Source organism: Schistocerca piceifrons, chromosome 3, assembly GCF_021461385.2.
Source record: "Schistocerca piceifrons isolate TAMUIC-IGC-003096 chromosome 3, iqSchPice1.1, whole genome shotgun sequence".
NCBI lineage: Eukaryota > Metazoa > Arthropoda > Insecta > Orthoptera > Acrididae > Schistocerca > Schistocerca piceifrons.
In genome coordinates this window covers 219,863,890-219,888,359 of record NC_060140.1, presented here as the reverse complement: position 1 = coordinate 219,888,359, position 24,470 = coordinate 219,863,890, and the positions used below count along the sequence as shown (strand labels likewise).

The following is a 24,470-nucleotide window of genomic DNA, read 5'->3' as shown; positions in this document are numbered from 1 at the left end:
ACGAATGCCAGCTGTTTAAAATATCATTGCACCTTCAGTAAGCCTTTTTAATAAAAATGAATGAGTATATTTATCTGTAACTGAGACCACTTAAATTGTAACCATTATTAAGATCTAAGACACACATATATTTCCACTAACATAACATATACCAAAATACTCATTGAAGACATATAGCCTCTGTTATGTATTTAAGGTAGGTTTTTGAATTTACCACACTTTTATTATTTATAATGAAAAGCACATTAAATTTTGGAAAGAGTGTTAAATTTGGCACAAAATAGACCTTACGCTATGCTACAGATCGATATGTTACTACATCATTTATTTTGCATTCACTTGCATTGGATTTACCTACTCAAATCCAGGTTGTCACTTTTAAATCCAACTTATGAGACTGTGGGCTAAATTACAGATCAATACAGGTCAACCTGTCAGCACAACCAAGATTTCAGTGGAACATTGTCAACAAAACATAACCAGTCAAAAATGAAAGAAAAAAAAAAAAAAAAAAACCATTTAATGCTTCCATTTCATAGTGAGTTATGGTTCATCTCCACACTTTTTCTCTATCTCCCATTCATGGCTTCTTATCATCAAACTAATATCTAAGGTCAATATATAATCTTCTTACTCATTAGTAGCACCATGTAAAAAAAAGTGAGCTATTGTTGCATTTATAATAAACCTGACACACTGGAAGCAAAATAATAATTGACAGTAAAATCACTACCTGTTGAAGAAATGAACACGTAAACTCTTCATTGAGCCAGCTCGATAACTGCAGAGTGGACAGGACTTGATCATGTCATGCTGTCCAACATGTTCATTTTGAAAATGTGCTCGCATTGCAATCTGACGCTGGAAACCTCTGTTGCAAATGGGGCAATGATAAGGTAATGTTTTTGTATGGGTTGTAAAATGCTCTGCCAGGTGGTCCTTGCGGAAAAATCTCTTTTGGCAGACACGACATTCATAAGGCTTTACTCCTGTGTGTCGCATTTTATGCCGTCTCATGTTTGCACCATTAGAAAACTTCATATTGCACACATCACACTGAAACAATTTTCGGTCATGACTCCTGTCTGCTGCTGATGACTCACCCTCATTTACAGAGCAGCTGGACAAATGAGTTAAAAATGCAGAGCGACTAAGTGTTTCATAGTTATCACAACGGTCACACCTGTGTATTGGAATGGCTCCATCACTAGAGTCATAGTTGGTGTTAAGGGCTCCTTCATTGCCACCTGATGCTACAGGGCTTCCTTGACCTCCAGACTGATCTGCTTCATTCTCTTGATCACATCCATCTTCATTGCTATGTGCACTTTCAGGCTGTGTACCTGAATCTACTTCATTTTCAGGAGTGCCATCGGTTGAGCTGCGATCTGGCTCTGCCATCCTCCAACTCCTCACCGCACCCTGTGAATTGAATTTCTACAATTAGTTACCTATGACAACAAATTTTCACTAATATAAAAAAACAGGAAACCACATATGACAAAAAATATTCGAAAATGTTACATGTTCTTAATCATAAGAGTAATCTAAACAGAACTGTACCTGAATAATAACCTAATTTCATCACTGTGCACTTTAAAATATATAGCACATCTAGTTCAATTGTCATTTGACTCAAGGGCTATTTTCACAATCTGAATTGTTAGTTACAGCATGTCAAATACGAATTTCGCGAGATTTCAATTCTGAATTCGTTCTTTTCGGAGAAATAAGGTCACATAAGGTACGGATTCCCCTTCCAGATTACAAACAGGTGGGGAATTGGTTGCCTCAACTACAAGTCAATGTACTCACAACAAGGTTATGCAATGCCACTCGAAACGACATTTAGCAATCCGTGTTGAATTGTAATACTTACATATCCGCTCAAGATTGGAAGTCTTCAGCCCAGTCATTTATTTCGACGTATGTCTCCTTAGAATCCAGCAGCTTTGCTGTCCAAATAAATACATTGACCTACCGGAATTAGGAAGAGTTATTGGTCGTGCATTTCCGCTCCACATTTTAAGTTACTGTGTTTCTAATGATGCTGTTCACTTCCAATGTTTGCAAACAACATCATTTTGCACGAAGTGGCGAAGTTACTAATTTCGGTCATAGTCTCATCTTAAAATGACAGTTGAACGTCAGGATAAGAATTTCATGCGTGACAGGTTAGGCACGCATCGCGTGAGGTGCGGTAAAATGAGAAATAATTTGTCGAATTCCGAACTGCTAACTTATTATGAGGAAGAATCGGAAAAGCTACGAGTGTTTGCAAGAGACCGCGGATTAGATGACGGGAACATAAATAAAATCGTCCATAAATCACTACATGGTTATGTTTACAAGAACGTCGATTGTAGTGAAAAACAGTCCTTGTTAAATACTTTTATTAGAAAGTATTCTGCTCTTCTGTCATTATTAAAACTTTTATTTGTACTAGTGTTTATAGTAACTGGTGTATTTATCGCCCAGCTTTATCAAAAATCTGCTGTCAATTTCATTATCCGAAATGTTCAAGAGCTTATATATCCTGCAATGAAAGTTCTTCGTTTCGTAAGCCTTCCTTTGGTGACAAACTTCCCATCAATATCCGGTAAGAACATTAGAATGAAAACTGTTACTTTATTCGACGCTTAAGCACTGGGTGTTATTACAACCATCTTCTGGTTTTTGACACCTATTTTTGGCAGTCTTCTCTAGACTTCTCCTTGCATTAGCCATTTTGAGGGTTTTTCGTGCAATTATTCATCCAGAAATTGACTATATCTCTATTGTGATACATTACGAATTTGCTTCCCAAATCGTTTTCCGTTTTGTGGAGTCCTCTGACATCTTAATGTAGAATTTTCTGCGATCTACTTTATAATAATTTAAATGGAATGCCAGGTTGCATTGTTCAAAAACTTCATGTCTGATTTCCTGCCTCAGTGGTGTGTATCAGGGGGAGTCAACCTCTTTTTACCTACTGCCCACTTTTGTATCACTGTTACTAGTAAAATTTTCTAATCGCCCACCAGTTCCACAGTAATGATGATTTATAAAATAGGGAAGTAACATAAAATTATAAAATGTATGAAGCAGATTACAGCAGGTTAAGCATATAATAATAATTACTTACCAAATGCTTTAAGTAAAAATTTTATGAAAATCTAATGAAAATGTTTTTAAAACCTGTTCCACCCACCATGCAAACTGGAATACCCACTAGTGGGTGGTAGGGATGAGGTTGACTACCACTGGTCTAAATGAAACCTAGTTTTGGAGTGATGTATAGCCATTCCGCTTCAGAGGTTGCAATGGAACACTCACTCCCTATCGTCTGAATTCTGCATCACAGCACGAAGTAGACGTCGGTGCCCATTTAAATTCATCTCTCATCTGAGACAGTTGGGACTTTGCTTAGAAATTAGTGCTTTATTATTTTTATTATTTTTATTCATTAAAAACTGAGTATAATTATTTTGACTTTAGCTCAACAATTTTGTGATGAAAGGGTATTATATAATTTTTTTCATAAGTCATAATTTGGCGTAATAACTGTACACTACTTCTGTAATGAATAATTAAGTTATATGTTTTGGTCAAACAACAGATCGTTCCCAGGCATTAAGAATGACATTAATCACAGGCCACATGTCTATGTGTCTAAAATGATAATTTGCTTTGAAATCACGATTATCCACATGCTGTATCTGAATTATAAAATGTAGCAAAACAACAGAGTTATTCATGAGGCAACGTGTTTCCAAGGTGAGGCACCTCACCACCATTCCCCAAATCCATCAATATGGGAGCCAACCTCACACCTATAGGAAGAACCACAATCCACCTCCTGAAAGTTAATGCCAATCTTATAATCCTACCTGCCAACAAAGGCTCCACAACTGTGGTTATGACCCACAGGGACTGCCTGGTGGAAAGACTCTGCCAGATGTTAGAAAAGTTCACATACAAGCCCTGCCTAGTGATCCATTCTACAAACACAGCAGGATCTCCAGTTCCTCTTCAAATTCTTAGGCCCATCCCAGAACCTCTCTCTCTCTCTCTCTTTCTCTCTCTCTCTCTCTCTCTCTCTCTTTCCCTTCCCCCCCCCCCCCTCTCCCCCCTCCTCCCCACCCCTACCCTCTCCATCTCCCTCTCCCTCATCACTCTCTGCACCCCTACCTTTTATATGCTTCCTAAAGTTTATAAACCCAACCACCCAAGATGCCCATTGTGGATGGTGATTGTGCTCCTCACAGAGAGAACCTCCGCCCTTGTGAACCAACACCTTCAGGCTATTACTCATGACATAATCTCCTATACAGGGTGTCTCAGGTGCAATGGTCAATATTCAGGAATATGCCAGCAACAATCATCTGAAGCAAAATACTTCATTTTTCCCTATTCTGACTGGTTTTTGAGGTAGAACACATTTAATGCACATTGTTATTTATTTTCTGTATTATTCAATACAGAGAAATGATTTTAAAGCGTAATTTTACATGCCCATTTCATAGAGAAATCCCAAATGAGTGTAATGCAATATTTTTTATCTATATGTTGGGACAGTAAAACACAGAGAATAACCATCTGCTGCACAGTAGTAGCAGTAGTAGTAGTAGTAGTCAGCACAGGGCAGGGTGTTACTGCTGCTGCTGGAGTACTGGTTATTCTTTATGTTTTACTGTCCCTGCTAATACATACTGATAAAACAAATGTCACACTACACTAATGTGGGACTACTCTTTCAAATGGGCAAGTAAAATTCCACTTCAAAAATGTTTTTTGTGTATTAAATAATACAGGAAATAAATAAGAATGTACAGTAAACGTGTTCTTTCTCGGAAACTGTTTGAAATAGGGCATATGCCCACATTACAGTTTTTTTGCTTCAAAGGATTGTTCCAGTCAAAAAAGAAATAAACCATATCTTCCACCAGCTCTCCACTATTTCTGTTCCTGTGCCACTCAGTGGCCTATACATCACTGCTGCTGCCCCTTGTCTCTACATTAACATCCCCAATGCCCATTGCCTTGCCACTATTGAACACCCAACAGATTTCACACTTGTGACCTCCTTCCTGGTCACCATGATCAACTATATGCTCACCTATAATTACTTCTTGTTTGAAGGTATCACCTACAAACCAATCCATGGTAGATCAATGGGCATCACAAGTCATCATCCTCTGCTAACCTATTGATGGGCCATTTAGAGGAACCCTTCCAGTCAACCAGAATCCCAAACCCCTCACCTACTTCAGATTCATTGTCGGTATCTTCATTACTTGGTCTGAGGGTGAGGATGCCCTATCCACATTGCTCCAGAACCTCAATATCTTCTCCCCCATTCATTCCACCTGGTCCTTTTCAGCCCAACAAGCCACCTTCAACAATGTCGAGCATCACCTCAAGGATTGCTATACCAGTACCTCCATTCACATCAAACCTATCAATCACCAACAGTACCTCCACTTCGACAGCTACCACAGATTCCACACCAAGAAGCTTCTTCCATAGAGCCGTACACCCTTGGTCATTGCATCAGTAGTGATGAGGAGCCCCTCTCAAAATATGCCAAGCATCTTACTGAGGCCTTCATAGACCGAAATTAGCATTGTCCAGAATCATACCTTTCACCTTGTTTACCAGTCACTTACCATGCCCTGCCCGACTGCAAAGAAGCACTCTTCTCATAATTCAGTACCACCTAGGGCTGGAGCAACTGAATCACATGCTCTGCAAAGGCTTCAGCTCCCTCTCATCCTGCCCTGAAATGAGAAATATCCTCCCCACCCCTCCTACAGTGGTATTTCATCGCTCACCCAAAACTTCTCCCAAACAGGCCTCAGAAGGCCTAGTGATATCAACTACCATATTGTCATCCTTTGCCCAAAAGGTGTCATCAGATGCTGGTTTGGCGGGGCATGAGGTTAGCATACTGCTGTCGTGGCCGTTATCAGTTTCCAGGACCTGGAGCCACTACTTCTTAATCAAGTAGTTCCTCAGTTGGCATCACAAGGGCTAGTGCATTCCACTTGCCAACGGAGCATGGCAGACCCAGATGGTCACCCATTGAAGTGCTAATCACATCCGATGGTGCTTAACTTCAGTCAGTTGAAGAGAACAGGTGGATTCACCGTGGCAAGGCCATTTGTTCCTGTCCACCCACACTATGCAACGTCCTTGCCCATCCCTACTCCATCCCTTCTCCCAACCCATTGCCTCGTGGCTCATATGCCTACAATAGACCCAGATGTAAGACCTGCCCTATACATTGTCCCACTACCATCTACTCCAGACCTGTCAATGGCATTTCGTATGCTGTTAAAGACAGGGCCTCCTGTGAAAGCAGCCATATGATCTACCAACTTAGCTGCAAACTTTGTGCCAAACTCTATGGGGGCATGACAACTAGTAAGTTGTCTGTACGCATAAGTGGACAATCCACTTGCTGAACATGCCATCACTTTAATGATTGCTTCACAGCCTGAGGCATCTGATTTCTTCCCCCTGACACCAGCTGTTCTGAACTGCACAAGTTAGAACTCTCCTTGCAAAGTATCCATTATTCCTGTGACCCCACCTCCCTCTCCTGCCCTCTCCTCAAACTTTTCACTAGTCCCTGACCTCCACCTGTCTGTCCACTTCCATGATCCCACTCCAATACTACACGTGCCTTCTATCCTTCCAGTCTACCCACATAATCCTTTACCCTTCTCTACTTCTCTCCTATCCCTCCCACCACTACCCCCACCTACACCACTGCCTTCAGATGCTGCACTTTGCAGCCCTTCCATGACCCCATCATGTGCCACTTGGATGCTCCTACAGGCAACACAGCATCTTCCCTCACTTGTACCGGGCTATCCCCTTCCCCCTCCATGCTCTATGCCTCTTCTGTATCCCGGCTACCCAACTCAGCCAGATTGCATCTCACATCAGACACAGTCGCAGTCAGTCCTTAGCACACGGAGACTGTATCCATGGTTGTGCGAGTTGTTTTTGTGTGAATGTATGTAAGTTTTCTGCTTCAGAAAAAGGATTTTGTTTGAAAACTGAAATATTGTAGCATTCTTTTTTATTGTGGCTGTCTGCGACTCGACTCCCTCCTCTGTGCGGGGAGTAGCAATCTGTCATTTCCATATTGTTGTCTGTTGTTTTCCTGCTTTTTCAAATTTTGATATAGCAGTAACAGTGAATTTGATGCAAATGATCAAATTGGGATCCATAACCTGTAATTGATGGTTCAAGAAGAATATTCTGTACTAACTGTCAGCTTTGACCAGTGATGTAATGTCAATGGTTGCTGTGACATTGCCTTTTGGTGCATATTTTCAGTTTGGTGGTTAGCTGGCGAAGCCAACTAATGTAAAAGTAATAAAAATGTCTGTTGTGAGTGATTGATCTGTGCTTAGTGCAGGGTCTAGGTTAGGTTAGAAGGTGGCAATTTGGTTGTGAGTTGGCAATGCCCATGAATTTGAAGGGGGGGGGGGGGGGGGGGGACAACTGGATGTGGTGTTAGACATACCTGCACCTTAGCTCAAGGTCTGTGTTAGTGTATGGGATGACTCTTTGGTTGTGAGTTTGCAAAGCCTACAAATGTGAAAGCAAAAACTTGTAGCTTAACCCATTCGAAAAAAGTTGCCACAGATATGACAGTGTAGTCGTCATGTTGTTAACAATATTTGCCACATGTTTCCTATGTCACAGGTGTAAACTGGTAAATATTATTGAATATTCCTCATTATCCTAATTAATGTCGTTCTTAATTCCTGAGAGCTGTCTGTTGTTGATAGTGTTTCCAGGAAGAAGTGGCATAAATCTTTTGTGCCGAAACATGACATTTGAAAATTATTTGAAAGCTGTAGGCTAAATCATTTTTCCTTCAAACTAATGTAAAAATGCATTAATGACTTATTGATTCATTCATATTTACATTGTATTTGTACATTCCATTACTGAAAAAGAACCTTCAGGATTTTGGAATGGGTCACAGTGTAAATTAACACATCAGACACTAGTTTAGTCAGTCATATTATCAACAAGGCATTAATCCCTGTGATTTTCCTACATAGCTTAAGGCAAATGGCCCCTTTTGAAGGGGCACAGTTGATTTCCATCCATATGCATTTTAAATTCTCCGATGAGGGTAATCAGAAAATTTGTAGGAGGAGTAATCCTTATACATGCTTTTAAGCTTCTTTAATTTGTTGGAGTTCTCAGTTTTGTGCCTTTTATTTTAAAGGTAGGTTGCTTACTCCTTAATGATTTCTGTTGCTGATAGAACACATCATGTTTCAATTATTCTGTGATTTGAACAATCACAATAAAGGCCTCCTAAATAATTTTCATGTGTGCTCTTCTTTAGTTTTCTCATAGGAGTTATGTACTTTGCTGCAAACATACACACAAAAGCTCTCCTCTTATGTAAAGCAAGAAACTGGGACTCCCAGCCATTCCAAAAGAAAATTAAAAATAAATACCTCACACCCATATCATCTGCAAATTATCTGATTATCTAGATTCAGGGTTTGAAAATTCCTGTTAGCTATGGGGCAAGTAACAGTGTTCTTTGTAAAGGTACATAATATGATGTAGTGTATCATAAATGGACCTTTGCTGTTAAAGGGATAGGCAACTATTTTCTTGGTATACTTCCAGCGTAATGAAGTAAATACTAAGCTGCCAATAGAAGATAAACAGAAACTATTTAATGTAACAGAGGAAGCAGCAGTGTTTTTCAAAGTAGTGGCAGTTTTCGTAATTTACTAGGTTACATTTTGCTGCCATAAGGACAAATAGTATTAAGAAGTCTAGTGATTGTTTATAGTTGATGCAGTGTACCGATTAAATTCTTACAAGTTTCTTATTTTTTTTAAAAATGTATACTGTGACTCGTTCAGCATCCCTAGTGAGGGTAGTTGTAGTTATTTATTTGCCCAAGGGTCATTTTGCAATGCTACAGGGTTTATCAACTTAATACAAGTAAATGTATGTTGTAACTTGGACACACAACCCAACCAAGAATGTTAGTTCAACTGTATTAGACTGTGGCATGCACACCAATCACCGTAACATACACTGAACACAATAAAATAACGCAAATATACACAAGCAGTAATAACATGACAACTGAGTGCGAGTGTACTGCAGCAGGGTTTAAATAGGCACTCGTCCATGGCGGGCAATATCGGATATTGACAGTACTGCTCTTTCGCAGTGCACTCTTGCAGATGACAACACACTGCTAATGCACATAGCTTTCAAGTCTGTGCACATTACTTCATTCCTCTTTCCTTGCGGAACAGCTTAGATTCGTGAGATGTCCATGGCATCTTCCTCCATGAGGCTGTGACTGAGATGACGTGCTGATACTGGAGCATATGGGCGGAAGTGCTTGGGGCATGGGCCGCGTCGTAGCCTATCTTCTCGTGTCAACCCATATGGTAGGATGGGTGACGTCAGTGTGAGCTCCATGTCCACATCAGGTCCAGGGCCTGATGGTGGTGGTGGTGGAGGTGGTGGTGGTGCCCCTGCAATTGGTGGGTGAGGTGGAGGAGACAGCTCTGGTGTGAATGGCAGCTGCATCGGTATTGGTACCATTATTGGAGAAGCTGCACCAAGTTCATCCACAGGTGATGGGGACTCCTCATAAGTCGTGGCAGGAACAAAGCCGCATCAGGTGATCTGTCAAGTGACACAGATGGGCGTGGTAATGTCAGTGTCTCAGCCGGGGTTGTCTGGTCATCCACACACAGGTGTAACTGTTCGTAATGACAAGATCTCCAAATGGAGAGCCAAGGAAACCACTACCTAGGAGCTGAATAGTCCATGTCAAAGAGTAGAATACCATCAATGACAGAGAAACAATGCTGAAACATACACTCCTGGAAATGGAAAAAAGAACACATTGACACCGGTGTGTCAGACCCACCATACTTGCTCCGGACACTGCGAGAGGGCTGTACAAGCAATGATCACACGCACGGCACAGCGGACACACCAGGAACCGCGGTGTTGGCCGTCGAATGGCGCTAGCTGCGCATTATTTGTGCACCGCCGCCGTCAGTGTCAGCCAGTTTGCCGTGGCATACGGAGCTCCATCGCAGTCTATAACACTGGTAGCATGCCGCGACAGCGTGGACGTGAACCGTATGTGCAGTTGACGGACTTTGAGCGAGGGCGTATAGTGGGTATGCGGGAGGCCGGGTGGACGTACCGCCGAATTGCTCAACACGTGGGGCGTGAGGTCTCCACAGTACATCGATGTTGTCGCCAGTGGTCGGCGGAAGGTGCACGTGCCCGTCGACCTGGGACCGGACCGCAGCGACGCACGGATGCACGCCAAGACCGTAGGAGCCTACGCAGTGCCGTAGGGGACCGCACCGCCACTTCCCAGCAAATTAGGGACACTGTTGCTCCTGGGGTATCGGCGAGGACCATTCGCAACCGTCTCCATGAAGCTGGGCTACGGTCCCGCACACCGTTAGGCCGTTTTCCGCTCACGCCCCAACATCGTGCAGCCCGCCTCCAGTGGTGTCGCGACAGGCGTGAATGGAGGGACGAATGGAGACGTGTCGTCTTCAGCGATGCGAGTCGCTTCTGCCTTGGTGCCAATGAAGGTCGTATGCGTGTTTGGCGCCGTGCAGGTGAGGGCCACAATCAGGACTGCATACGACCGGGGCACACAGGGCCAACACCCGGCATCATGGTGTGGGGAGCGATCTCCTACACTGGCCGTACACCACTGGTGATCGTCGAGGGGACACTGAATAGTGCACGGTACATCCAAACCGTCATCGAACCCATCGTTCTACCATTCCTAGACCGGCAAGGGAACTTGCTGTTCCAACAGGACAATGCACGTCCGCATGTATCCCGTGCCACCCAACGTGCTCTAGAAGGTGTAAGTCAACTACCCTGGCCAGCAAGATCTCCGGATCTGTCCCCCATTGAGCATGTTTGGGACTGGATGAAGCGTCGTCTCACGCGGTCTGCACGTCCAGCACGAACGCTGGTCCAACTGAGGCGCCAGGTGGAAATGGCATGACAAGCCGTTCCACAGGACTACATCCAGCATCTCTACGATCGTTTCCATGGGAGAATAGCAGCCTGCATTGCTGCGAAAGGTGGATATACACTGTACTAGTGCCGACATTGTGCATGCTCTGTTGCCTGTGTCTATGTGCCTGTGGTTCTGTCAGTGTGATCATGTGATGTATCTGACCCCAGGAATGTGTCAATAAAGTTTCCCCTTCCTGGGACAATGAATTCACGGTGTTCTTATTTCAATTTCCAGGAGTGTATTTATGGAGGGGTTGAATGCCTGTGATGGAGGTGCCTCAGGCCAGCCATGTTGTACGCAGTGTATCACTTTCTGTAAAATCATATTGATAGCACAAGCCTGCACGATCCAAGCACTAGTGATTGGAAAACCATCGACAGTTTGTTGAACGCATTCATTAACATGGAAATGGAGTAACTGCTCCTGATAAAAAACTGGGTCCATACTGACTGGAAGATGGGAGAGCGCTTCAGCATTCACATGTTTAGCCATGGGGTGGAAGTGAATCTCATAGTTGTATCAAGAGAGGAATAGTGCCCAACTTTGAAGGTGATGTGTTTCTATGTCTGGAAATGACACTGAGGGGTTAAACAGTGAAACTAACGGCTTGTGATTTGTGAGGAGAAGTAATTTTACATGATAAAGAAAAACATGTAACTTCTTTATGGCATAAACAGTAGCGAGGGCTTCTTTCTGTATTTGTGAATATCTAGGCTGAACCAAATTAAGTGTTTTTGATGCACATGCAGTATGCCGTTCAGAGCCATAAGAATATTTGTGAGCTAACACCGCCCCCAGCCCATGCTGGATGCATCTGTTGCTAACACTAAATGGTGACCCTGTCGGTATGTTATGAGGCAAGGTGTAGTTTGAGCATTGACAGAAACTTTCAAATCTCCACAAAAGCGTAACTGTTCTGATGACTTGTTGACAATAACTAAGGGAGTAAGCCATTCACTGGATACAATTGGTTGGACAAACCCGGAAGCTGTGAGGCGGTCATGCTCCACCTTAACTTGTTCACAAAGTGCCATAGGTACCAGGCAGGCTCAAAAGAAATGGGGTCTAGCTAGCTGAATTTCAGTTGAGAGAACACCATTTCACATCCCTGTGACCAGTGGAAAGATGTCCCCTTATGCAGCAAGGCATGTAATGGTTGTGCAACTGATGCCGCTCCCGGAAAAAACATGATAATAAGCAATCTTACATAAAAAGAACCTGCAGTTCCTTGACTGACTTAGAACATGGAAAAGCCACAATGGCAGAGACAGTCTGATGAAGGGGTTTGATACCAGCACTAGAGATCTTGAAACCAAGATAAACAATAATAGGCTGAAAGAAGAAGCACTTTTCCAAATTGCATTTTAACCCAGCGAACTGTAACAATGAAAAGAGCATATGAAAGTTGTTGAGATGTTCAGCAGTGGAGGAGGTAGAGGCCACAATATCATCAGGATAGGTGGCACAGCCAGTTACAGACTTCGTGAGTTGTTCGAGAAACCATTGAAAAACCGCCAGGGCACTAGCCACGCCAAATGGTATTGATGCAAGCCAAAAGGCATGTTAACGACCAAGAATCATTGAGAGTCAGAATCAACAGCAAGCTGCAAATATGCACGGGAAAGGTCATTCTTGTAAAAATACTGACCACCAGTAAGTTTAACAAAACGTTCACCCGGGCATGGCAAGGGATATGTGTCAATGATAGACTGAGCTTTGACAGAAACTTTGAAATCACCGCAAAAGTTAGACCGAATGGCTTCTTGACAATGACTTAGGGGGTAGCCCGTTCACTGGATACGATTGGTTGGACAAACCTGGAGGCCATGAGGCGGTTGAGCTCCGCCTTAACTTGTTCACAGAGTGCCATAGGTACTGGACAAGCCCAAAAGAAAGGAGGTCTTGCTGAAGGTTTCATGGTGATGTTGGCTTGGAAATTATAAGCACAACCCAAATCTGCAGAAAACAGGGCAGAAAATTCAGAGCATAAAGAGTCGAGTTGTGGATAAGGCACTTGATCAGAGACAAGATTAACTTCATCGGAAATAGTAAACCCGAAAAGGTTAAAGGTATCCAAACCAAACAAATTTTCAGTGGGTGCTTTGTTCACCACCAGAAAAGTCAGCAGATGAACCACAGATTTATATGTGACTGAGGCTGAGAAGTTACCTAATATCAGAATGCTTTGTTTGTTGTAGGTGACTAATGTACGTGACACTGGTGCTTAAGGGGGAGAACTCAAGTCCGCGTACGTTTGCAAGTTGAATAATTACACGGCAGCACAAGTGTCAACTTGCATGTGCAAAACCTTCTGATAAACCTTGACACCAACAAAAAGCTTATTGGGTGCAACAGAGATTGCTGATACACAATTGATATCCATGTCAGCATCTGCAATAGGCTGTTGGAAATAGGACGATCCATCCTATCATGAGTGACAAAACACGACAGATTAGTGGGAAACGTGGAGCACTTATGTTGTCTTTCATTACCAGGCTAGCTGTGCTGCTGCTGCAACTGTGACTTCCTCAGTGAGGTGGGCCAGATGTCGTGAAGTTTACCTCATGCATGGACTGCCACCACCGTATCATCCCCCTGTGAACCATCCGCCAAACAGCGGGGGAAAGCGTGTTGAACTTCTGCAACCTCATGCCATGATTCAGTTAGAGTACCCGCAGCCCTCAAAACCTGAAACGATTGGGCTATAGTCATATAGTCAGAACATTGAAGAGGGGGGGTTCACATTGAAGAGCCTGCTCACGGACCTTACATTTGGGGCCAACCAAATGATTGCACCACAAACCATTTGACCAGCATACAACTCCTTATGTACATAATTGACAAAGTGACAATGACAGCTTAACCCGTGAAGCTCTGCTGCCTAAGTCTATAGAAATGTTCTGGTTTCTTGCAGCACCAATAGAACTCAACTCGAGTGGCAATGATGTGTGTCCATTTAAAGTGGTATTTTGAAAGAAGGTTGCACATGGTATCAAAAGAGAGTGAAGATGGATGCTTTAGGGAGGGCCAGTTGGCAAAGAAGTTGATGCATGTGAGGTGATAACGAAGACAAAAAGAAAACACAGCATACGGTAATGTCAGTCAATCCAAACACATGAAAATGCTGCTGCAACTGTTTTTTGTAGGTTTCCCATTCTCCAACAGACTCATCGTAAGCTGGAAATGGCTGGGGTAAATGACAGAGGTAGCGACAGACAAAACAGGAGGTACTAGGGGTGACATAGCAGGCGATGTAGATTGAGATGGACTTGAAAAGCCAAAACTGAGGCAAGCATTTGCAATACTTGTGTTTGATTGTGTTGCGCTGTGGCAAATGCTTCCTGCTGTTGACTGAGATGCTGCAGCGCCACCATAAGAACCCCTTGTTGATTAACCAGCTGATGATGTAAAAGCTCACTGGTAGCACCATCAGACATTGTAGACACAATGGAGGACAAACCAGAGACTGAGAACCATGTGGAGAACAATTCCACACTCGTTGTCACTTGTGTTGTAATATGGACACACAACACAACCAAGAATGTTAGTACAACTTTGTTAGACTGTGGCATATATGCCAACCACCATAACATACACTGACACACAATAAGTTAGGGCAAATGTATGCAAGCAGTAATAACATGATAGCTGAGCACAAGCAAAGTGCAGCAGGGTTTAAATAGGCACTCAAGCATTGCTCTTTCATGGCGCACTTTTGCAGATGTACATAATAACCTGTTTGTCCAGCTTTGGAATGAAATACATGACTCATTCTGCAAATCAGGGAACACAAAGGTAATGTAATTCATGTAAATACAGTAGAACCCCTATTTAACGTTTTTCTAGGGACCAGAATTTTTTAACCTTAAATGGGGGTTTACCTTAAATCGAGGTTTTGATAGAAAGCAAACATTTTCCAGAACTCTTTGCTTGTATTGACACGAATTGTAACAACACACATAATTTACTCAATAACAACAATAAAACAAGGAGATACCTACCCTACACAGTATACTGTAATTACAACTTTTTTTGTAACACTAATACAGTAGTCAAAGATGGTAGTTTCCCAGCACACTACAAAATTAAAACATCCACAAAATACGTACACAATTACAGTAATACAATAAATCAAGTTACTTTTCCTATATACAACACATATTTACACAACTCTCACTGCGCCTACTTGTAATCAAAAATGGTAGTCTGACTTTCCCTATATACAACACATATTTACACGACTTTCACTGTGCCTACTTGTAATCAAAAATGGTACTCTGTTTTTTAGCGCTGTTGGATTTTAAGTTCGTAATGTCCATCTACAATTGATTTGTCTATAACAGGGTTGTCCACTTTAAATGCTGTGACAAATCTCTGGACAATGTCTATGCTGGCAATAGCTTCACTGAATGATGGTGTTTGCATTTCTTCATCCCTAACATCATCATCTTCTTTGATATCTTCATCATTCTGCTTTACTTCATTTTTGCAGATTTACTCAACATCTCGGATGCATGTAGTGATGGCATCATCATCACAAGCTACAAATTCATCAAATGTTATGGGTAACTCTTTAGATACCTGCACCCAATCATGCATGTCCACTACTGCTTCGACACCATCTTTGTCGTGAGTGCTCATTTCGTTAAATCCAGCCTTATGAAAGCAATTTGAGATAGTTTCCTTAGTTACCATTTTCCACGCTCCTGTGAGCATATGCATTGCTTGCAGGATGTTCAATTTAAGCACTTCATTCCTATCAATAAAGGCAAGTGCCTTAAGGACAAGAGCTTTCCGATACTTGCTTTTCAGGCTATGAATAATCCCTAGATCCATGGGCTGGAGTATGCTAGTGCAATTTGCAGGAAAGAAATGCACTTTCACATTCCACAGAAATCCTAAGTCTGTTGGATGATCAGGGCACTTGTCCATAAACAGAACAACCTTCCTGTTTCTAGCATCCATTCGTGCATCAAAAGCTTGCAAGAACTTTTTGAACAAGTCCGCAGTCATCCTAGCACTTTTGTTGCTATAATACTCACATGGCAGTGTAGCACTGTTCTTAAAGCAACGTGGTTTATGGAACTTTCCAATCACTATGGGATCCAGCATGTCGCTGCCATCTGCGATGCTGCATAAGAGAATAGTAATTCTCTGCTTGCTCATTCTTCCTCCATGACATGATTTTCCCGTAACACTTAAGGCTTTAGAGAGCATGAGTTGGTAAAACAGGCCTGTTTCATCCACATTGTACACATCCCGTGATTCGAAACCTTCCAAGAGGGCTGGCAGCACCTCTTCTTTCCAGTGTTCAACACTAACTGCAGCACTCTCTCCACATACTACCCTGCAAGTTACCCCATAGTGTTTTTTGAACCTATCCAGCCAACCATTTGAAGCTTTGAATTCTGTTAGCCCAAGTTTCCCAGATATCATAGATGCTTTCATTTTTGTCAATACCCCATCGATTGGTAAATTTTCAGCATGTGCTGCATTGAACCACTCCATTAGCTCCAATTCCCTTTCTTCTAATGGCCACTTTTTAACATTTTTTCCCTGCTTTGCGTTTGAACTGCACTGTTTCTTGATCCAGAAGCTTCTCCTTATTCTTATATATTCCTGACAATGAAAACTGGTTAAGTCCCAGGCATCGAGCCATTTCACTTACGGGCACATTTGCGTTTCTCTCCACTTCCCGAATCAAGTTCACTTCCTCCGCAACAAATAGAGTTTTTCTTCTTGCTGCCGTAGTCAACTTCACTACAACAATGAATGTGGGTGAGCAAACTGATATACAGCTGGATTCTCCACGCAACACACAACAATACATGAACTGATGCAAACTTGTGTAAACTGACGCTATACTCTAATGCTACTACGAACGTACGGACTCGGACAGAGTTCGGCTGCGTGCAAGCGTGCAAAGTGATGTGTGTGTTAGCACGCTGTACATTGTTAGTCTTCAGCCGCGGTCGGCTAAGTTCGAGCTTGCTCATGCATGTGGCGAGGAATCGATATGGAAGATGATTGATTGTATCCAATATAAATGCTGGACTTCATAGGTTCTTAAAGCCCGTATTACACGATGCTTGCATTTGGAGGCAAACCCTATGGAAGTTCTGAAAAATCCTGCTAGAAGCTGCCGCAAGTACTGTAGTTATTGTATTTACCCAATTGCAAACTGACCTCGAATGCAAGCCGCACCCAGGAAATGAGACTCGGAAAAAAATAAATAAATAAATTTTACCTCGCTTGAATAGTTCACAGGTATACTGCCGGTTCATAGTGTCCAACGGGCAAAATATTTTGGCGATCAGACTTGTTGCCATCGTCAGGTGCACTGACGAACTGAGCTCCTGAGGGTGGGCAGCCAAATTAAATCCCCTCCCCCCGCGGGCCGCTGTCTTCACCGTCTGCGCCCGCGCACCGGCGCCGTCCGCCCTCAGTAGCTCAGTTCATCAGCGCACCTGACGATGGCGACATGTCTGATTGCCGAAATATTGTGCCCGTTGGACACTATGAACCGGCAGTATACACGTGGACTGTTCGAGCAACAAATACGCCGGGAGAAACTGAAGAATCACAAATTTTACCTCGATTTCAAGCCACACTTGAAAGTGAAAGATATGGCTCACCATTGCAAATCACTGACAACAGTGAAAATTCACGATATCTATCGAAATACAGTATTCCGGATCTACATGCACGTGAGCAGTGACGTTGCAGGCGAGCTCACTGCACTACATACCGGACACAGTTGTGATTTTTCATGTTTCATTATTAACACTAGCGACTCCTTGTCGCTACTTTCGTTCAAAGCATCATTCTCTGTGCCATCAAACACATTAGAAATACAGTATTTTTTTAAATGCGTGACAAACAGTTTCACTTGGGAGACATTTCCAAGATTGACTAATGCACACGCACACTTGAGACAAGCTTGCACACTTAACATGTCCTGTAGGCGTTAATTGCCTATCTTCGTTCGTTAGGCACTGTGCATACATATTTTTTTGCTTGTCCATAAAAGGTTTGTTTAAACAAACATCTAATGGATGCAGAATGGACATCATCCATTCTGGAATTACAACTAAGTCCGTTTTACCCTCTCTAATTTTTTTTCACAGCTGGTGTACAGTAACCTGCGTACGAATCTAACACAAGCATACGTGTCAAACCTAGCAAGGTACCAGGACGACATTGCCAGACAGGTCTGATCCACTCTAAAACCATGTCCTCCGTGAACCAGCCAATTTCGTTAGCACGTACAATAAAATCTTTACGAAACACTTCGGAATTTGGTTAAGTCTTCCATGTGAAATGAATGGTGTCAGTTTATGGCCATTGGCTGTACAAGCCAGCATGAATTTCCGGTGCGCAGCTTGATGATGTAGCACTGAATGCGACAAGTTTTTCCCCGTATTTTTCAGGCCCAATTGTGGCTCCCTTTAAAATCTTGGATTTTCTGACGTGCTTTTACTTGAATTATTTCTGCAGTTACAGGTTAGCACTGTCGCTGCTTCCCCACAAAATCATTCTCTATGACTTCCAGCTCATAGTGGCGGCCACATTTTGGTCCAGAAAATGCTTTTCTGTTGCTGGATTAAGCTGAAAGTTGTTACTTTTGCTGTCTCCATGTCTTACTGAAGTTCAAAAGCAGACTGAAACAAATGTTTTTGCAAGCACTGCTCTCCTTAGCTGGCGTTGTCAAAATGTAAAGCCATGCTTGTCAAGTTTCTTCAAAACGTCCATTTTGATGGTGTATATGTAAAGAGTTTTTTTAATTGCTATGAATATTTGAAAAATTGCTAAATTCGCCTATGATAAAAAATACCTTAACATTCATTACTCGAATAACACAACGGCTTCTGTGGCGACTTCTAGTGGCAGAAAGTAGCAATAAAGGCTGCAAGCACTTATGGTGGCAACTAGCAGCATTTTTTGGAACTTCTTAGGCTTTGCACCTGAAACTGCAGGCGATTTTTTGGATTCCAAAAACCAGAAAAAAAGTGTGGCTTGCTTTCGGGCTACAAAAGCCACTATTGTATTGTTTTCAATATTTAATATTCCTAATGCTAAATGCAGGTTTTGTTGTAATGTGAGTTACGTTAAATCGAATATACAATTGCACTGCAGTTACGGAATAATTTTCGAGACCTGAAATTTCTTCCATTAAATGCGGGTTTACACTAAAATGAGGTCATGCAAAATCAGGGTTATACTGTAATGGGCTACTGATTAGCGCACGTGGTTATGGCGCCTGATAGCAACCCAGATGGGTTTCATAGGATGTACATCAGGCAAATTTGGTCTCTGAGACATCACCATGAGTACACTATAATGCTCTTCAAACCACTGTAGCATGGTTGTGGCTCAGAGAATCAGACAATTATTCCGCTGAAAGATGACATTGCCATCGGGGAAGACATCAAGCATGAAGGGATGCAAGTCGTTCGCAGCAATCAGCGTGTCTTCGACTGCTACCACAGGCCCCATGCAAGTGCAGGAGAATGTCTCCCACAGCACAATACTTCTCCCACCAGCCTGTGTCCATGGCACACTGCCTGTTTTGAGCCAGCATTCATCTCGGTGATGATGTTTGTGGAGACAACCATCAACTTAGTATAGCAAAAATGTGATTCACCTGAATAGCCGACGTGTGTGTGAATGTACTACACCCATGTTATTAACGATATGAGGATAGGACAGATCACGAGCTATGCCCTTGGTGAAGAGCCCATTCTAGAATTGGCCCAAAGTGGATTAGGAAATCCAGAGTAAACCCAAATCAGAATGGGTGGACAAGAGCATAAACCTCCATCCTCCTTAATCAAGTACCTTAACAAGTGCACTACTCCATTTGGTTATTCCCAATGTGCAATGCTCTTATGTTTGTACATACTTGAATCAAGTTAGGTTAATAACATGAACAATAACGATACACTGTTCATTTAGTCTCTGACACTTATCACTGTACACAGTTTACATCTGTGTGCTTGCAGTCTTTCTCGGCATATTCCACTGATGAATTCTTCATGGGTTATCAGCCGAGTGGTGGCGTTGCCTTATCGCAACGTTTCAATGAGTTTCATACCCATCATCTTCTAGCGAAGTGTCGGGATGCTGTGTTCATCTCGCCAGAAGATGGTGGGTACGAAACTCATTGAAACGTTGTGACAAGACAACGCCACCACTCGGCTTATAACCCAAGAAGAATTCATCAGTATACATCTGTGCAAGTGGTTTTATGCCCACAATGATGTTTACATGGCTATTTTACATCTTTGTCTTTTCTTGTTTGCTTATCTGAAATACTGAATCAGCATCCCCCTATGGTGACTCAAATATTGAGCACAGAAACATAATGAAGCATCAGTACATGTAAAAACATTACACTGTGGATGCATTTCATAATATGACAGAAGCATTTTACTTGTCATCCTACTCTGCGTTTCCTAAGTAATACTCTGTGGAATGCATTAGCCAAGATGTAAGCCTTGACTGCCTTTTGAAGTGAATGTATTTTGGTTATCTCTTTCAACTCCTTGTGCGAGTTATTGCATAACTTTATTGCCTGATAGAAAATGCTTTTACAAGTTTTTCACATGTTTTTCCTTGGTAAATGTAAGTCCAACTAACTCTTGTTTCATGATACTGTATATAATTATTTGTGATATACTTGCTAATGTTCTTCCTGATATGTAAATAGACTGGCAGCTGAACTCTCTTGCCAAATCATTAGTGTCCAGTTTTTTTTTAAATATTTCCTTACAGTGAGCCGGACTGCTACTTTTAATTATTGTTATTATTATTATTATTATTATTATTATTATTATTATGATCATTTCCTGCATTTTGAAAATCATGCCTATGCATTGTGCATTTGGTTCTCAGAAAAGACTCCCATATCTAAGAACTGAGCATATATAGGAATAATATGTCACCGCAAGTTACTGGCTGTTGCACACGATGATAGAACAAAAGTATATAACATGCTGATAAGATTCTGTTTCCCAGTGTTTTTGTGTGTTCATTATATGTCAGTTGAAAATCGATGTTAATTTCTAAAACTTTTGTGTTTGGCACACAGTTTCTGTATTTATTTTATGTGTACAGTGAAGCATTATTCTTCCTCTTTAAGCCGAATTTCATGCTATGGTATTTGTTTTCTTTATATTCAATGGTAACTTCTTGCATGCTGCTGAACTGCACTCATATTTCAGGGCTTCATTTACCTTCTCAGCTAAGAGCTCTGTTGTTTTATCAGTGAATATAATGTTGCAGTCATCAGTGAAGAGAATTTTTTCTCCACATATTGTAGTGTGTGGAAAATCATTTATATATTATGTTAAGGGGGGACGTACACGAAACTGCAGTAATTTTAAAAGTATTTTATAAAACTCTAATTTTTTAAGATAATCAATCCAAATTTGGTACAGTTATTAAGAAATGTTATGCGCATATGAACCTAAATTTTCATTTTTATTGACCTTTTACATCTTTAATTATTAACAATTAATTTTTTTTCAACAATGTAATTACAAATGTTCCTTTTTTGAGAAAACTGTGAGAGCAATGTTAATGAATTTTTGTACACACTTTCATACCAAATAATTACAAAACTCTGTGGAGCAGAATTTTTATATCTTCTTTTGTTCAGTTTTTACGGGTCTCCCAATTTCCCTGAAAAATAATATATCAAATTTAAGGAATATTTTCTACCATAAATACCTTACTATTTTATTAAATGAAAATTCCTTCCACAGAATTTTTCACTATAGTACTGACTAGTCATATACCAAATTTCACTTCTCTACCTTTTGTGGTTTTTGAGAAAAAGGTACATAAAGTTATAAAAATGTAAGTTACGGGAAAACTGAATCAATGATTTGATAGTGTTTGTATTAGGTCTTACCGTCTCTGTGTGAACTAGTGCAAGCCATATGCATACTCCTCTTCATCTGCAAGCAGTCTCTTCTTTGCTTGTCTTCTTTGGTTAACCTGCTGTTCAATTTTATTGGCTGTAATATCAGCCGCAGCAACTCTTTTGTCATCGATGTCCTTCAATATTGAATAGGTGAAAGCTCCTGGATGAAATCCTAGCCTCTGTAGAGTTTTTATTCTTCCAAGATTACCATTGTTAAAAACTAAACAAGCATCATATGCAGCAATTTCAACAATAATTGTTGAAACAAATGTTGTTTTTGGGCAACGTTTCCAAATCAGTGAGTTGTAACTTTCATTAGGGTTTTGTGTCTTTCCATGCACACACTTTCGTAGGAGGTCTGGCTCTGCTAAACACCTAAATGTTGGTTTTATAGCACTTAAAACAGCCACAGGTAAACTGTGCTTGTGTGAATAGTTCATGCCATCACGCTCAGCCTGCTTGAATTTGCACCACGATATGTCACACAAATTATGTACAGGTTTGTCATCTGTGGATAGTTTATGAAAATAAATAGACCACACAGCCTTCTGCATGTTATTCAAATTTCCACTGTTGTCCCTTATTGCCTTGCCATAGTACACTTGTAAAGAATGAATTTCTTTGTCTGTGAGTCTGTTGGGACCACCTAAAAGTTTTCCATCCTCAAGTTTCCTGCCCTTCAATTCACGTTTCAATTTTAAAAGTCTGCCTCCCATTCGTTTTTGCACATGTCCAACACATTCCAACTTTTCTATAGCACAATGGGGACCATAAGGTTCACTTTCCAAAACAGTTTTGAAGGAGCTGGAGTCACCATCACCAAGGTATTTTGTGTATCTAACACCGTACTTTTCCACACTTCGATGGAACATAAGTTTCATAGCTGCAGGTTCCATTCCACCACTAGAACCAGAATAATTTCTACAGCACACTTTCTTGTGTTCAACCTGCCACTTATTTTCTTCCACTTCACCAGCTCTCTTTCCGAGTACACAGCTATAGCAATATTTGCTCATTACCTGAACGTCAAGAATTTTTCCAGTATCAACACTAATGACAGATGATACTCCATACAGTGATGTATGTCCACGCTTCATCCACGTTCCATCACATGACACACACAAATCGGTGTCTGGCGTGTTATCTGCTTCTGTCTTTAGTTCACTATTCATCTTCACAGCTTCCTTTGCAGAGGACTTCAAGTTTTCTTCCACTTCCTCTTGAAGAGCACTTAGCAGTGTTTTATTTCCAGTGGTGTACCTAGCACTTGGTTGTGGCATGTTCATGATCCCACAAAACAGTCTGGTACCTTCCCTGCCTATGCCCAAACATCTCATGCCATATATTAAACGCATATTTGCTTCATATATCCGGTTACTTGATGCCGAAGTTCTAAAAGCAGTGTCTGAATGACAGCTTTCACAAGTAAGATGCAACATACACACTATTCCAATTCTGTTTTCTTCGTCATATAATCTCAAACTTTTTGCACCACAGTCAGCACATACACAAGCAGATGATATAATATCAGATAGTATTTTCAAATCAATAAGCCTAAAACCACTAGTAGCTTGAGTGTCTGAGCCACAATCATCAAGTGATTGACAGCTGTCAATTTTCCTTCTCGAAGCACTCGCTTTCTTGGTTGAAGTATCGTTTCCATTTGTTATTATGGGGCTGGTTTTCAAGTTGTCTTTACTACATCGAGAAGCTTGACACTTTCTAACCTTTTTAAACACCTTACTAGAACGCGGCATGCTGCAAAATATAATAACAAGTCTACTTACAACTTTCGTAAAAATGTATTCCAAACAAACACTCGTAAACAAACGCTATAAATCAAAGAATATAAAACCAGCGGCAGAGATATTATTCCACAGCCTTCTTGATGTAGTACACAAACGTTCCCTGCATTGTGACTGCACAAAACTGGAAAAAAACGCAGTATAAATAGATATACGAGAGGATGAAGACCAAGATGGGGGGGCGTCGCCCTGTGCAAGCTATTACAAATTATTATTTTTTTCCCCCTTAGAAGCGGAATTGGAACGTAATATTTGGTAATTGAAATTTCAATACCATGTAGTAAATGAAGAGCCAATAAAATTTTTTTCACAAATTTGGTCATTTTCATGTACGTCCCCCCTTAAGAGCAGAATTGTTCCTAATATATTTCCTCAAGCCTCTGTTAATGTCTCTGGTCTAAATAATTTAAGTGGTAAAGGTGAGAAAATACTGTACACACACACACACACACACACACACACACACACACACACACACACACACACACAAAAAAATAAACACCTGTCCAGCTATGTTGTTGCAGCTGATTACATTGCAGCTTAACTCTCAGATGGGGCATTGTATTGGGTGGTGGAGTGGGTGACAGGAGAAAGGATGTGGGGAGCAGGTTGAAGGGTTGGAGAAGAGTGACCGACGGCTGGGAAGAGGGGCAGCAGGTGCATATGATAGGACTGTGACTGT

General features: G+C 41.5%; 3 protein-coding genes across 3 annotated transcripts in view; 1 reads left to right on the top strand and 2 right to left on the bottom strand.

Annotated features, from left to right (window-relative positions):
- Positions 1–2,119, bottom strand: part of LOC124789315 (zinc finger protein sdz-12-like) — a 73,442-nt gene extending 71,323 nt beyond the window's left edge. Inside the window, exons 1-2 of the mRNA XM_047256629.1 lie at positions 1,880–2,119; positions 734–1,422 (exon numbers count right to left, since the gene is read on the bottom strand). Coding sequence (XP_047112585.1) covers positions 734–1,401 — 668 coding nt within the window. The 5' untranslated portion in view covers positions 1,402–1,422; positions 1,880–2,119. The remainder of the gene's footprint in view (positions 1–733; positions 1,423–1,879) is intronic.
- LOC124789316 overlaps positions 1,978–24,470 on the top strand; it is a 71,086-nt gene continuing 48,593 nt past the window's right edge. The window contains exon 1 of the mRNA XM_047256630.1: positions 1,978–2,599. Within this exon, the coding sequence (XP_047112586.1) occupies positions 2,134–2,599 (466 nt within the window). The 5' untranslated portion in view covers positions 1,978–2,133. The remainder of the gene's footprint in view (positions 2,600–24,470) is intronic.
- Positions 21,679–24,029, bottom strand: LOC124789314. Its single transcript, XM_047256628.1, has 2 exons — positions 21,972–24,029; positions 21,679–21,739 (listed from the first exon to the last, which is right to left on the bottom strand). Exon 1 carries the CDS (start codon positions 23,738–23,740, stop codon positions 21,986–21,988), a length of 1,755 nt encoding a protein of 584 aa, XP_047112584.1. The 5' UTR covers positions 23,741–24,029; the 3' UTR covers positions 21,679–21,739; positions 21,972–21,985.

What these genes read in the sequence shown, in the direction of transcription:
- LOC124789314 (XM_047256628.1), bottom strand. Translation starts at nt 23,740, where the DNA reads ATGCCGCGTTCTAGTAAGGTGTTTAAAAAGGTTAGAAAGTGTCAAGCT.